The sequence below is a fragment of the Pseudophryne corroboree genome, chromosome 3 (assembly GCF_028390025.1).
Source record: "Pseudophryne corroboree isolate aPseCor3 chromosome 3, aPseCor3.hap2, whole genome shotgun sequence".
Taxonomy (NCBI): domain Eukaryota; kingdom Metazoa; phylum Chordata; class Amphibia; order Anura; family Myobatrachidae; genus Pseudophryne; species Pseudophryne corroboree.
In genome coordinates, this window is record NC_086446.1 from 705,681,454 (window position 1) to 705,696,772 (window position 15,319).

General features: G+C 47.3%; 1 protein-coding gene and 1 pseudogene across 1 annotated transcript in view; both read right to left on the minus strand.

Annotated features, from left to right (window-relative positions):
* Window positions 1-15,319, minus strand: part of LOC135056658 (alpha-2-macroglobulin-like) — a 256,362-nt gene that overhangs the window by 40,804 nt on the left and 200,239 nt on the right. The window contains exons 28-29 of the mRNA XM_063962104.1: window positions 4,358-4,520; window positions 2,211-2,389 (exon numbers count right to left, since the gene is read on the minus strand). Of these exons, the coding sequence (XP_063818174.1) occupies window positions 2,211-2,389; window positions 4,358-4,520 (342 nt within the window). The remainder of the gene's footprint in view (window positions 1-2,210; window positions 2,390-4,357; window positions 4,521-15,319) is intronic.
* LOC134891096 (5S ribosomal RNA) lies at window positions 11,546-11,664 on the minus strand (annotated as a pseudogene).

The window sequence follows — 15,319 nt, forward strand, 5'->3', positions numbered from 1 at the left end:
CTGTCGTCATGCCGGCAGCGGGGTGAGCGCAAAAGAGCCCCTTTGTGGGCTCGCTGCACTTGGCACGGTGGCGTGTTACGCGCGCCACGCTATTTACTCTCCCTCCAGGGGTGTCGTGGACCCCCCAAGAGGGAGAATAGTTGTCGGTATGCCAGCTGTCTGGATCCCAGCACCGGTATGCTGAGCGCCGAAATCCGGACAGCCGGCATTTCAAATGCCTCCCTTTTCACTCAAATCACAAAGATTGGACGATTGGGCAGATAATCTTAAGGTGTGTGTCCAGCTTTAGGCTTAATAGGCTTTTACTCAGAGTACACTGTCACCATCCACTTAAAGTTTGAATTTTGACCTTGGTTAGATTTTACAATCTAAAGTATTTTACATAATCCCAATTTATTGCAGGAATTTCAGTGATTTAGCCATCTTTCCAATTTTAAAATCAATTATAGAAAATCTGTTTCCCGCAATGTCACCGCTTCAGAAGAGAATGCACCTGCACTTAGTACTTTGGAGTTTGGTGCCCCCCCTCTTACAAATTAAGAAGGGAAAACAAACATGGCATGTGTGTGTATGTATATATGAACATACACGACTTACATAATTATATGATAGATCTCTCAGTTGGTCTAGAGAGACTGGAGCTCGCTGTGAATTGGCAGGGCTCCAGCTACGCTGTGATTAAACCGTCTGCAGCATGCAGAGTCAGCATTCACTGGCGGGTCCCAACTCACAGTCCAGCAGCAGCAGATGCACTGTCACTTGCAGCAGCGCAGGCTGAGCGGTACCAGGCAGAGGCCATCCTGTCCCCTATTGCAGGTGTAAGCAGGGCTCCTGGCAGAGCCAATTAACTCTGTGGCAGCAGTGGGTGCGCTGGACTCCGTTTGAAGAGCAGCGGTCACAGTTGGATCCCGCTGTGAACCATACAGGTGCTGCTGTACATACAGGTGCACCTTCAGGGCTTGGTGCCCAGAGGCAGGTGTCTGCATTGTGTCTGGGAGTTACACCACTGCTGTATGTCACACTCAAGAAAGCAGCCAATTATAGCGTGAGTGGCTAAAAGTGTATGTTATGTACCAACATGTCAACCCATTAGTTATTTTGCTTTTTACTGTGTTGCTTTGTTTTCTACATTGTTTTGTTTTTATAAAATGCATTCGAATAATTTAAGGGTATTAAGGCATTTATTTGAAAAATATTGACCAACACAGCTATTTATTCTATTTCTTTAACATAACGCTGTATGTATAAGTTTACATACTGCACACCCTTTTTTAGAGTGGCGCATGTCAGTGGTAGATGGAGAATTTCTAGAGGTGGGTTACAAAATGTTTGATTTAAAAGTGAGTGTGGTCAGCCCCTGTTTAGCACTTAACAAGCTGGAGTCTGCCTCATAGTGCAGTGTATATAATAATTCAGACATACTGTATACAGGCAGTAGCGGATCTTGCCACGGGCAAGCAGGACTTTTGCCCGGGGCGCCGCCTTCCGGAGGGCGCCGGTGCCATCCGGAGGGCGCCACACCAGGGCAAGATCCGCTGCTGCTGTGCCCCCCGCTGCCCGCTGTGTCCCGCTGCCGCTGTGAAGGGAAACTAGACGCTATGCATCTAGTTTCCCTTTGTGGAGAGGACCATTACTGTGCGGTGCGCAATGACGTCATCGCGCACCGCACAGCAAAGGTCCTCTCCACGAAGGGAACTAGACGCTATGTGTCTAGTTTCCCTTCGTGGAGAGGACCTTTGCTGTGCGGTGCGCGATGACGTCATTGCGCACCGCACATCATTTCAGCGGCGCTACTACTGTACAGGGGGCGTAACTGACCACACACCCTGTATGAAGCCACACCCCTATTGCCGCCCGGGGCGCAAAAAGCCCCTGAACCGGCCCTGTATACAGGACCAACAATCACAGTAAGCAATTATACTATATATTGTTGTGCATGCCTAGCTCATTTCTGTCCCTTATACATGTTGTGGCAGAAGATCTAGTAAAATCGTAATTATATACTATCGTTGTGGTCATGATTTCAACGGCTGGTCAGGAGGAGGGTTTCCAGGCAACAAGAAACCCCCGCTGCATTTGCCTATGTATGTAGTCTCCTTTCCCACAAATTAACAGAAAGGGAATTCAGTTTTAAACATAGAGGCTGATATTTGTTTGCCTCCACCAATGTAAGACAGATTTTGCCATATATTATATGTACAATGTATAACCTGAGATGAGATGAATCCTCCCCATGGATTTTGTTGGGTCATAACCCAACGGACAATATCTGCGCTCTCTTCAATATCTCTCTGAGTTGTTTCTTCAGAAAGCAAAGCCAGAATGACATAGGCAGATGTCTCAACGTCTCCTTGGCTATTTATATTTGTTTCCCAATGCTTAGATCCACCTATATGGAGAGTCACAATGAAAACAGGAATAATGAGAGGAATTAATGCTCATTTTATTAAACAATAATGGAAATATTTTTTTTTACATTTAGGGGGGTATTCAGTTGTTTGAAAAGTCAGTTGGGTATCTGTTTTTTCCTATCTAATAGATACCAAACTGACTTTTCAAACAATTGAATTCCACCCTCAGGGGTACATTTACTAAGCAGTGATAAGAGCGGAGAAGTGAGCCAGTGGAGAAGTTGCCCATGGAACCCAATCAGCCCCGAAGTAACATCTCTAATTTGCATACTATAAAATGATATAGAGCTGCTGATTGGTTGATGGGGATATTTCTCCACTGGCTCACTTCTCCGCTCTTATCACTGCTTAGTAAATGTTCCCCTTAGATTGTCAATTTCTATAACTGCTGCATGAAAGATGTTCACAGGTAACATACTGTAAAGGTACTGGATACATTTGTGATTTGCACAAATATGCAAAATGTGAGTGTAGAATAAGGTACAGTGTGTCCTTCAATAACTACATTCGAATGTTTGTATACTGTAGTAGTTTTAGCTTGTTCAAGGATAATAAAGGCACACTTTAGATTATTTGTTCTAAAACAAATGATCTACTCAATTTATTTTCTAATAAGAGTTGTACCCATGTATTATTTGCCCTGAAGCTGCCAAGAGAGGGTACTTATGCTGGCATTGTCATCCCATTTGTGACCAAGAGAGGGTACTTATGCTGGCATTGTCATCCCATTTGTGACCAAGAGAGGGTACTTATGCTGGCATTGTCATCCCATTTGTGACCAAGAGAGGGTACTTATGCTGGCATTGTCATCCCATTTGTGACCACCAGTTACAATTTTTTCGAATCTCAGGCGTACATTTACTAAAGGTCAATTTTAAAATCGATCAACATTGATGTTGTGTTTCAGGAACTAAATCATACATTTACTAACATTTAAAAAAATTGATATAAAAAACAATAACACAACATCGATGTTGATCGATTAAGATCAATTTGAAGTCAATTAAAATCAACTTTAGTAAATTTACCACTCAGTATCTCTGAAAACTCCTTTTCCACCAGTCCCACAACACACACACACACACACACACACACACACACACACACACACACACACACACACACACACACACAAAATCCAAAATGGTTTCTTAACCTTTACATCTTAAATACTGTTAAGGGGGGTACACACGTAGCGATTTTTGCTCAATTTCTAAGCAAACTGACCAGATGGCTTAGAAATTAAGTTTACTTCGCTCCGTGTGTATGCCCCACAGCGATAGCGATGTGCAGCCCCGTGCGTCGCTATTGCCAGTTCTAGACTGTGTGAGCACCCTCCCATCCCCCCCTGCCCCCTTGCTCAGCACACATCGCGCTGTGCTGAGCGGAGGGAGATATGTATGCTGAGCGTTCTGTGATAGATTGCTCAGCACACATCTCCCCGTAGCACACATCTCCCCGTAGCACACATCTCCTCGTAGCACACATCTCCCCGTAGCACACATCTCCTCGTAGCACACATCTCCTCGTAGCACACATCTCCCCGTAGCATACATCTCCCCGTAGCACACATCTCCTCGTAGCACACATCTCCCCGTAGCACACATCTCCTCGTAGCACACATCTCCTCGTAGCACACATCTCCTCGTAGCACACATCTCCCCGTAGCACACATCTCCCCGTAGCACACATCTCCTCGTAGCACACATCTCCTCGTAGCACACATCTCCTCGTAGCACACATCTCCTCGTAGCACACATCTCCCCGTAGCACACATCTCCCCGTAGCACACATCTCCTCGTAGCACACATCTCCTCGTAGCACACATCTCCCCGTAGCACACATCTCCCCGTAGCACACATCTCCTCGTAGCACACATCTCCCCGTAGCACACATCTCCTCGTAGCACACATCTCCGCGTGTGTACCCCCCTTTACTCCTCGCACCTTTCTTTATGGCAGTCTTGTCCAAATGCTTCAGCGCCTCCTGTCTTAGGTCACTGTCTCCTGACAGAGTGAAGGCATAGGCCAGAAGAGCCTGGGTATAGGGAGATGTAATGCTGTGTGCTTCTTTCCTTAAACATTTCAGTGCATTCTCCACAATGCTTCCCTAAACAGAGAACATTGTCATTAGGGGCAAAGTGGGGACAGGAAGAGAGAAATGGTTAAAAAGCTTTCCCCAGAAACAGACAGCAGAAAGGTTAATTATTTACTGCAGTGGTTTCTAATACTAACACAATGGCTCATGTGTTTATATAGTACAGCAGAGGTTCCCGTCAGGTTTTAAAGATATCCATGGCTCAATACAGATGGATAAATCAAACTGACTGAGGTATTAATTAAGTCACCTGTGGCCAAGTCACCTACGACCATTAGGGTGCCTTGAGGAACCTCTGTAGTACAGTGTGAATCATATTTCTCTGACGTCCTAGTGGATGCTGGGAACTCCGTAAGGACCATGGGGAATAGCGGCTCCGCAGGAGACTGGGCACAAAAGTAAAGCTTTAGGACTACCTGGTGTGCACTGGCTCCTCCCCCTATGACCCTCCTCCAAGCCTCAGTTAGATTTTTGTGCCCGAACGAGAAGGGTGCACACTAGGGGCTCTCCTGAGCTGCTTAGTGAAAAGTTTAGTTTTAGGTTTTTTATTTTCAGTGAGACCTGCTGGCAACAGGCTCACTGCATCGAGGGACTAAGGGGAGAAGAAGCGAACTCACCTGCGTGCAGAGTGGATTGGGCTTCTTAGGCTACTGGACACCATTAGCTCCAGAGGGATCGAACACAGGCCCAGCCATGGAGTCCGGTCCCAGAGCCGCGCCGCCGGCCCCCTTACAGAGCCAGAAGCAAGAAGAGGTCCGGAAAATCGGCGGCAGAAGACATCCTGTCTTCACCAAGGTAGCGCACAGCACTGCAGCTGTGCGCCATTGCTCCTCAGCACACTTCACACTTCGGTCACTGAGGGTGCAGGGCGCTAGGGGGGGGCGCCCTGAGCAGCAATAAAAACACCTTGGCTGGCGAAAATACATCACATATAGCCCCCAGGGCTATATGGATGAATTTTAACCCCTGCCAGATTACACTGAAAAACGGGAGAAAAGGCCGCCGAGAAAGGGGCGGAGCCTATCTCCTCAGCACACTGGCGCCATTTTCCCTCACAGCTCCGTTGGAGGGAAGCTCCCTGGCTCTCCCCTGCAGTCACTACACTACAGAAAGGGTTAAAAAAGAGAGGGGGGCACTAATTAGGCGCAGTATAAACAATACAGCAGCTATAAGGGGAAAAACACTTATATAAGGTTATCCCTGTATATATATAGCGCTCTGGTGTGTGCTGGCAAACTCTCCCTCTGTCTCCCCAAAGGGCTAGTGGGGTCCTGTCCTCTATCAGAGCATTCCCTGTGTGTGTGCTGTGTGTCGGTACGTTTGTGTCGACATGTATGAGGAGGAAAATGATGTGGAGGCGGAGCAAATTGCCTGTAATAGGGATGTCACCCCCTAGGGGGTCGACACCTGAGTGGATGAACTGTTGGAAGGAATTACGTAACAGTGTCAGCTCTGTATAAAAGACAGTGGTTGACATGAGACAGCCGGCTACTCAGCTTGTGCCTGTCCAGACGTCTCATAGGCCGTCAGGGGCTCTAAAGCGCCCGTTACCTCAGATGGCAAATACAGACGCCGACACGGATACTGACTCCAGTGTCGACGGGGAAGAGACAAATATGACTTCCAGTAGGGCCACACGTTACATGATTGAGGCAATGGAAAATGTTTTACACATTTCTGATAATACGAGTACCACCAATAGGGGTATTATGTTCAGTGAGGAAAAACTACCTGTGGTTTTCCTGAATCTGAGAAATTAAATGAGGTGTGTGATGAAGCGTGGGTTTCCCCCGATAAAAAACTGATAATTTCTAAAAAGTTATTGGCATATATCCTTTCCCGCCAGAGGTTAGGGTGCGTTGGGAAACACCCCCTAGGGGGGATAAAGCGCTCACACGCTTGTCAAAACAAGGGCTCTACCCTCTCCTGAGATGGCCGCCCTTAAGGATCCTGCTGATAGAAAGCAGGAGGGTATCCTAAAATGTATTTACACACATACTGGTGTTATACTGCGACCAGCAATAGCCTCAGCCTGGATGTGCAGTGCTGGGTTGGCGTGGTCGGTTTCTCTGACTGAAAATATTGATACCCTAGATAGGGACAGTATATTATTGCCTGTAGAACATTTAAAAGATGCATTTCTATATATGTGTGATACACAGCGGGATATTTGCCGACTGGCATCAAGAGTAAGTGCGCTGTCCATTTCTGCCAGAAGAGGGTTATGGACACGACAGTGGTCAGGTGATGCGGATTCCAAATGGCATATGGAAGTATTGCCTTATAAAGGGGAGGAGTTATTTGGGGTCGGTCTTTCAGACCTGGTGGCCACGGCAACAGCTGGGAAATCCACGTTTTTACCCCAGGTCGCCTCTCAACATAAGAAGACGCCGTATTATCAGGCGCAGTCCTTTCGTTCCCATAAGGGCACGTGGGCAAAAGGTTCCTCATTTCTGCCCCGTGACAGAGAGGGAAACGGCTGCAGAAATCAGCCAGTTCCCAGGAACAGAAGCCCTCCCCCGCCTCTGCCAAGCCCTCAGCATGACGCTGGGGCTTTACAAGCAGACAGGGAGGCAGTGTTGGAAGCCATTCACAAGCTGTATTCCCAGCAGGTGATAATTAAGGTACCCCTCCTGCAACATGGAAAGGGGTATTACTCCACACTGTTGTGGTACCGAAGCCGGACGGCTCGGTGAGACCGATTTTAAATCTAAAATCTTTGAACACTTACATACAGAGGTTCAAATTCAAGAGAAGGGGACTACATGGTGTCTCTGGACATCAAGGATGCTTACCTTCATGTCCAAATTTACCCTTCTCACCAAGGGTACCTCAGGTTTGTGGTACAGAACTGTCACTATCAGTTTCAGACGCTGACGTTTGGATGGTCCACGGCACCCCGGGTCTTTACCAAGGTAATGGCCGAAATGATGATACTCCTTCGAAGGAAGGGAGTTTTAGTTATCCCTTACTTGGACGATCTCCTGATAAGGGTAAGATCCTGGGAACAGTTGGAGGTCGGTGTAGCACTATCTCAGGTAGTGTTGCTACAGCACGATTGGATTCTCAATATTCCAAAATCGCAGCTGGTTCCGACGACTCGTCTTCTGTTCCTAGGGATGATTCTGGACACAGTTCAGAAAAAGGTGTTTCTCCCGGAGGAGAGAGCCAGGGAGTTATCCGAGCTAGTCAGGAACCTCCTAAAACCGAGCCAAGTCTCAGTGCATCAATGCACAAGGGTTCTGGGAAAAATGGTAGCTTCCTACGAAGAAAAGCCATTCGGCAGATTCCACGCAAGAACTTTCCAGTGGGACCTGCGGGACAAATGGTCCGGGTCGCATCTTAAGATGCATCAGCGGATAACCCGGTCACCAAGGACAAGGGTGTCCCTCCTGTGGTGGTTGCAGAGTGCTCATCTTCTAGAGGGCCGCAGAGTCGGCATTCAGGACTGGGTCCTGGTGACCACGGATGCCAGCCTGCGAGGCTGGGGAGCAGTCACACAGGGAAGAAATTTCCAGGGCTTATGGTCAAGCCTGGAGACATCATTTCACATAAATATCGTGGAGCTAAGGGCCATTTACAATGCTCTCAGCTTAGCAAGACCTCTGCTTCAAGGTCAGCCGGTGTTGATCCAGTCGGACAACATCACGGCAGTCACCCATGTAAACAGACAGGGTGGCACAAGAAGCAGTCAATGGCAGAAGCTGCAAGGATTCTTCGCTGGGCGGAAAATCATGGGATAGCACTGTCAGCAGTATTCATTCTGGGAGTGGACAACTGGGAAGCAGACTTCCTCAGCAGGCACGGCCTCCACCTGGGAGAGTGGGGACTTCACCCAGAAGTCTTCCACATGATTGTAAACCATTGGGAAAAACCAAAGGTGGACATGATGGCGTCCCGCCTAAACAAAAAATTGGACAGGTATTGCGCCAGGTCAAGGGAACCTCAGGCAATAGCTGTGGACGCTCTGGTAACACCGTGGGTGTACCAGTCAGTGTATGTGTTCCCTCCTCTTCCTCTCATACCAAAAGTACTGAGAATTATAAGACGGAGGGGAGTAAGAACTATACTCGTGGCTCCGGATTGGCCAAGAAGGACTTGGTACCCGGAACTTCAAGAGATGCTCACGGAGGACCCGTGGCCTCTACCTCTAAGAAGGGACCTGCTCCAGCAAGTACCCTGTCTATTCCAAGACTTACCGCGGCTGCGTTTAACGGCAGGGCGGTTGAACGCCGGATCCTGAAGGAAAAAGGCATTCCGGATGAAGTCATCCCTACCCTGATCAAGCCAGGAAGGATGTAACCGCAAAGCATTATCACCGCATTTGGCGAAAATATGTTGCGGGTTGCGAGGCCAGTAAGGCCCCGATGGAGGAATTTTCAACTAGGTCGATTCCTGCATTTCCTGTAAACAGGAGTGTCTATGTGCCTAAAATTGGGGTCCATTAAGGTTCAAATTTCGGCCCTGTCAATTTTCTTCCAGAAAGAACTAACTTCAGTTCCTGAAGTTCAGACGTTTTGTAAAAGGGGTACTGCATATACAGCCTCCTTTTGTGCCTCCAGTGGCACCTTGGGATCTCAATGTAGTTTTGGGGTTCCTAAAGTCACATTGGTTTGAACCACTTGAATCTGTGGAGTTAAAATATCTCACATGGAAAGTGGTCATGTTGTTGGCCCTGGCCTCGGCCAGGCGCGTGTCAGAATTGGGGGCTTTATCCTGTAAAGGCCCTTATCTGATCTTCCAGACAGGGCGGAATTGAGGACTCATCCTCAATTTCTCCCTAAGCTGTTTTCAGCGTTTCACGTGAACCAACCTATTGTGGTACCTGCGGCTACTAGGGACTTGGAGGACTCCAAGTTGCTGGACGTAGTCAGGGCCCTGAAGATATATGTTTCCAGGACGGCTGGAGTCAGAAAATCTGACTCGCTGTTTATCCTGTATGCACCCAACAAGCTGGGTGCTCCTGCTTCTAAGCAGACTATTGCTCGTTGGATTTGTAGCACAATTCAGCTTGCACATTCTGTGGCAGGCCTGCCACAGCCAAAATCTGTAAAAGCCCATTCCACACGGAAAGGGGCTCATCTTGGGCGACTGCCCGAGGGGTCTCGGCTTTACAACTTTGCCGAGCAGCTACTTGGTCAGGAGCAAACACGTTTGCTAAATTCTACAAATTTGATACCCTGGCTGAGGAGGACCTGGAGTTCTCTCATTCGGTGCTGCAGAGTCATCCGCACTCTCCCGCCCGTTTGGGAGCTTTGGTATAATCCCCATGGTCCTTACGGAGTTCCCAGCATCCACTAGGACGTCAGAGAAAATAAGAATTTACTTACCGATAATTCTATTTCTCATAGTCCGTAGTGGATGCTGGGCGCCCATCCCAAGTGCGGATTGTCTGCAATACTTGTACATAGTTATTGTTAACTAAATCGGGTTATGGTTGTTGCGAGCCATCTATCCAGAGGCTCCTCTGTTATCATGCTGTTAACTGGGTTCAGATCACAAGTTGTACGGTGTGATTGGTGTGGCTGGTATGAGTCTTACCCGGGATTCATAAATCCTTCCTTATTGTGTACGCTCGTCCGGGCACAGTATCCTAACTGAGGCTTGGAGGAGGGTCATAGGGGGAGGAGCCAGTGCACACCAGGTAGTCCTAAAGCTTTACTTTTGTGCCCAGTCTCCTGCGGAGCCGCTATTCCCCATGGTCCTTACGGAGTTCCCAGCATCCACTACGGACTATGAGAAATAGAATTATCGGTAAGTAAATTCTTATTTTTACAATTTACACAGAATTGCATTCCTATTGTTTACCATGCAGCAGTGGCGTCATAAGGGGGGTGCGGCCCGCTCCCGGGTGTCACCCGCCGAGGGGTGACACCAAAATGCCGGCTCCTGCAGAGTGACAGAAGCCGAGTGCTGCAGTGTTATATTATGTGCAGCACTCGGCTCCTGTAACTGTGTAGCAGCCAGCACTGCAGGGACAGCACCTCCCGAGAGTCAGCCCTCACCTCCCACACCCCCCAGTGAAAAAAAAAAAACAAAAACGGGTGTCGGGACGCGAAGCCCCGCCCCTCCACAAAGCCCCGCCCCTTTGCGTGCCTGCAATGGGCTAAAAACGGGTTCCGCCCATGAAGCACCGGCCCTCTATTTAAGCCACGCCCATTCCAGTGAAACTCCGCCCCCTTTATCCTCGCTGCCGCACCGGGTGTCACAGAGGTGAGTGACGCCTCTGCCATGCAGCTACTGTACAACAATTGTCTGTCAGCCAGTTAATGTGCGGACCAGGACATTGTGACCTGCACTCACTCTGCACAGCATCATTTATCACCAACATTGTTTGGCAACAAGGTTCAGACATGTTTCATAGTTCTATCGAAGCAAGAGGAGCGACCGTGCACCGGTATGTTATGAAATGTAAGAATTGTAAGAAACCAACAAATGGACAATTATAGTATTGGAAAGGAGATTTAAACCTTTCAAAATGTAGTCCCTATTGGTGGTGCGCCCAGAGCTAGAAAGTACAGATACTAACGAGAGGAGAGAGAGAAAGCTCTTGTGTGGGCGCACTCTTGTTGTTGTAGAGAGAAGAAAGAATTCTTCGGTTATTGGTAATAATAAAAACTTAATTATTATTAATTATCAATTAAAAATTATTACCCCTCTACGATCCAAGAAAAAGTGTAAGCATAAAAAAGACGTGAGAAAATATAAAATGTTCTGGTCTGTTAATAATCACACGAGAAGGATTAGAAAGGCTGCAGACACTTGATAGTCTGACACCCGTTTCTCCTGACCAGTACAGATAATCTGTATTAATGAGACCGACCAGAAAGGGCAATAGTGTGTCTTAGAGAACCACTTGAATATGGTTAATAGTGAGCAATTGAGTGTTCACCTGTTATTCCATATTGTGCAGAGTTAGAAATATCTATATTGACACGATCTGGACGTGGCAAGGATAGAAAAAAGTTTGTGAAAGAATCAAATAGTGGTGATACTGCTGTTGGTGTCCACCCTTCAAAAGAAGGGGAATAGTCCCTACTCTACAACACCAGGTATTCCCAGGGAGTCGCCTCTCAAGGTACTGACCCGGCCCAACGCTGTTTAGCTTCCAAGATCGGACGAGATCGGGCATTAGCAGCGTGGTATGATAGTAGAGAGGCGATCTACCAATGAGAGTGCACCCATATACAGATAGTAGAGTGGAGATTTAGAAAGATAAAGCCATATAGAGTGTAGATCTGCTTTCCACGTTAGGCAGGGTGAAACAGTTGTCACTCAGTGGCAAAGTACATCCTAGAATCGTGGATGAGAGTCTACGGAAATTAGTAAGTAGTGAAAAAGAGAAGAAAAAAATATTATTTTTAGAAATTAGACTAGTGGTTACTCTCCCTAAGGAAAAGAAACCCCGTCACAAAATATGCAGCGTCAGGTAAATTCATACATGTAGATATAGATTGCACATATGTATTCCTTTTTGTGCAAGGCAGAAAAACATTGTTTTAAACAAAGCAACCTAAAGTGTATAGCGCCCTGCATACATAGGGAATAGAGCAATGTGTACAAAAAATAATAATAATAGGTATATCCTGCAATCTGTAGGATTATAAATCTATATTGTACACAAGAAATCCCAAAGCAGGCTTATACTATTAATTGGTGTGCCAAAAGAAAAGTCCTCCTATTGCAGTTGTAATGATCTGCAATCTATAGGACTACCAAACTATAATATGCATGAGAGATCCTCAATAAGCACCACGCAGTATTGAGTAGTGTGCCAAATATAATGAGCACCTATGCCAGCAATACTAGCCTAAAATATGTAGGATTATACTGCTGTAAAACGCACAAAAAATCCTGACTGCATGGTATGCAGCGCTGGTGAGTGTGCTTAATGCAAAAAGGCACCTATAGAAAAGAGTATTCAAGTCTAAATTGCACATAAAAAAATATATAATACAGGTGGAAAAGTGATACTCAAGGTGTCACGATATGAGAATAGATGATAATAGGGGTCCTCCAAAGGCAGGTCCCATGCTGTAGTCCGTGGAAAACGCGTTTCGCCCGTTAGGCTTGTTCACTTCCGGGATCTCATAGTCGATGGTGTGTGAGGAGTTTAAAAACCCTGCTGTCATTAGTTAGCAGCCAATGGGCTGTGCGTGCCCGAGTGGTAACTGGGGAGGAGATATGGACGTTACCATGGAGACGCGGGAAAACGATGAAAGGCTAATGGCGCGTCGTAGCCAATCAGAGGTGGGTGCGTAAAATGACGCGATAGGTGGGCGGACCAAAGGAGAGGCTAATGGACGTGCGTGTGAGGGGAGCTGAGAGGATAAGAGCAAAAAGAGGTGGTCGAAGGGAGATGATGGCGCCATATTGGATATGGGATTGCCAGTGATACATCCTATTGCGGAGTATGCACTGGTGAAATGAAGAATATTTTTTATATATGGTAACCCGACATTAGATCAAATGATTGAGAATTGCTAAAGGGTATATTAATGAAAATATTAAAATTAGGAAAGATAAAATAAAATTATCTCACTGAAAAGCGGTTGAGGGATGTGGGAGGGTCCATGGGCACTGGGGTCGATGGGAGGAGGGTTGTAACATGCCTTTGCCAAACGGGGTATTAAAACCGCCAATTAAGTTGGCCTCGGAGAATATGTTCCTGTATTGTATAAAAAAAGCCAAAAATGGCTGTATTTTTTATTATATATTTTTTTCTATGTGCAATTTAGACTTGAATACTCTTTTCTATAGGTGCCTTTTTGCATTAAGCACACTCACCAGCGCTGCATACCATGCAGTCAGGATTTTTTGTGCGTTTTACAGCAGTATAATCCTACATATTTTAGGCTAGTATTGCTGGCATAGGTGCTCATTATATTTGGCACACTACTCAATACTGCGTGGTGCTTATTGAGGATCTCTCATGCATATTATAGTTTGGTAGTCCTATAGATTGCAGATCATTACAACTGCAATAGGAGGACTTTTCTTTTGGCACACCAATTAATAGTATAAGCCTGCTTTGGGATTTCTTGTGTACAATATAGATTTATAATCCTACAAATTGCAGGATATACCTATTATTATTATTTTTTGTACACATTGCTCTATTCCCTATGTATGCAGGGCGCTATACACTTTAGGTTGCTTTGTTTAAAACAATGTTTTTCAGCCTTGCACAAAAAGGAATACATATGTGCAATCTATATCTACATGTATGAATTTACCTGACGCTGCATATTCTGTGACGGGGTTTCTTTTCCTTAGGAAGAGTAACCACTAGTCTAATTTCTAAAAATAATATTTTTATCTTCTCTTTTTCTCTGACGTCCTAAGTGGATGCTGGGACTCCGTAAGGACCATGGGGAATAGCGTCTCCGCAGGAGACTGGGCACAACTATAAAGAAAGCTTTAGACTACTGGTGTGCACTGGCTCCTCCCATTAAGACCCTCCTCCAGACCTCAGTTAGAATCTTGTGCCCGGCTGAGCTGGATGCACACTAGGGGCTCTCCTGAGCTCCTAGAGAGAAAGTATATTTAGGTTTTTTATTTTACAATGAGATCTGCTGGCAACAGACTCACTGCAGCGAGGGACTAAGGGGAGAAGAAGCGAACCTACCTAACAGGTGGTAGTTTGGGCTTCTTAGGCTACTGGACACCATTAGCTCCAGAGGGATCGACCGCAGGACCCGACCTTGGTGTTCGTTCCCGGAGCCGCGCCGCCGTCCCCCTTACAGAGCCAGAAGCAAGAAGGGGTCCGGAAAATCGGCGGCAGAAGACTTCGGTCTTCACCAAGGTAGCGCACAGCACTGCAGCTGTGCGCCATTGCTCCTCATGTACACCTCACACCAGTGACGTGCGGTGAGGTCAATGGCTGGGGAGGCACTGGCTTCTCCAGTACATCTCCAGTACATGGGATGATGTGCCTGGTGCGGGGCAGCACACGCACTGGCGTCTATACAGCCACTATGTTATAGTAGTACTCAGGAGTCACGTATCATCTGCTTGGAGCTCAACATTCTATTCCGGCTGCCAGTCCCCATTCCCTGAGTACCTGTACTGAGGTCTCCCTTATGGGCACTCTAGATGTGATGGTATGTGACCCTTTATGTGTGTGTATGGGCCATACACTTATGGGTGACTCCAGGGTACTGTCACTGTGCGTACTGTGCAGCGCCTTGTGACAGGCGGGCGCTGCTGAGGATGCTACCTGAAAGGAGGAGGAGGAGAGCCCCGGGCTGCACAATGCAGTTCCAGCTTACCTCCGCCACTGCCTCCAGGTCCGGCACCGCTGACTATCAGCACCTTGCTCTCCGGCCTCCCCGGCGCTGCCAGCTGAGGTGTAATGGAGAGCACCGGGCGCCGCTGCACAGAGCACTTCCAGCTTACCTCCGCCACTGCCTTCAAGCCCGGCGCCGCTGATTATCTGCACCTTGCTCTCCGGCCTTCCCGTCGCTGCCAGCTGAGGGGTAACGGAGACCACCGGGCACCAGGGGTGTATCTATTGGCCTGTGCACCCCTGGCAAAGTAAGGAACTGGTGCCCCCCATGTTACAAATAGGGGCAGCGCACAGAGAAAAAGGGGCATGGTCTTGTGGGGAAGCGATATGGCCACACAATAGTACCCCCAATTAAAATTACGCCACACAGTAGTCTCCTTATTCACATTACACCACACACTATAGCCCCTTATTCACATTACACCACACAGTAGTACCCATTATACATGTTTCGCCACACACAGGAATAAATCCCCCACGAGGGAGCAGCAGTCGGCTGCGACCCGTGCTCATAGGTGGAAAA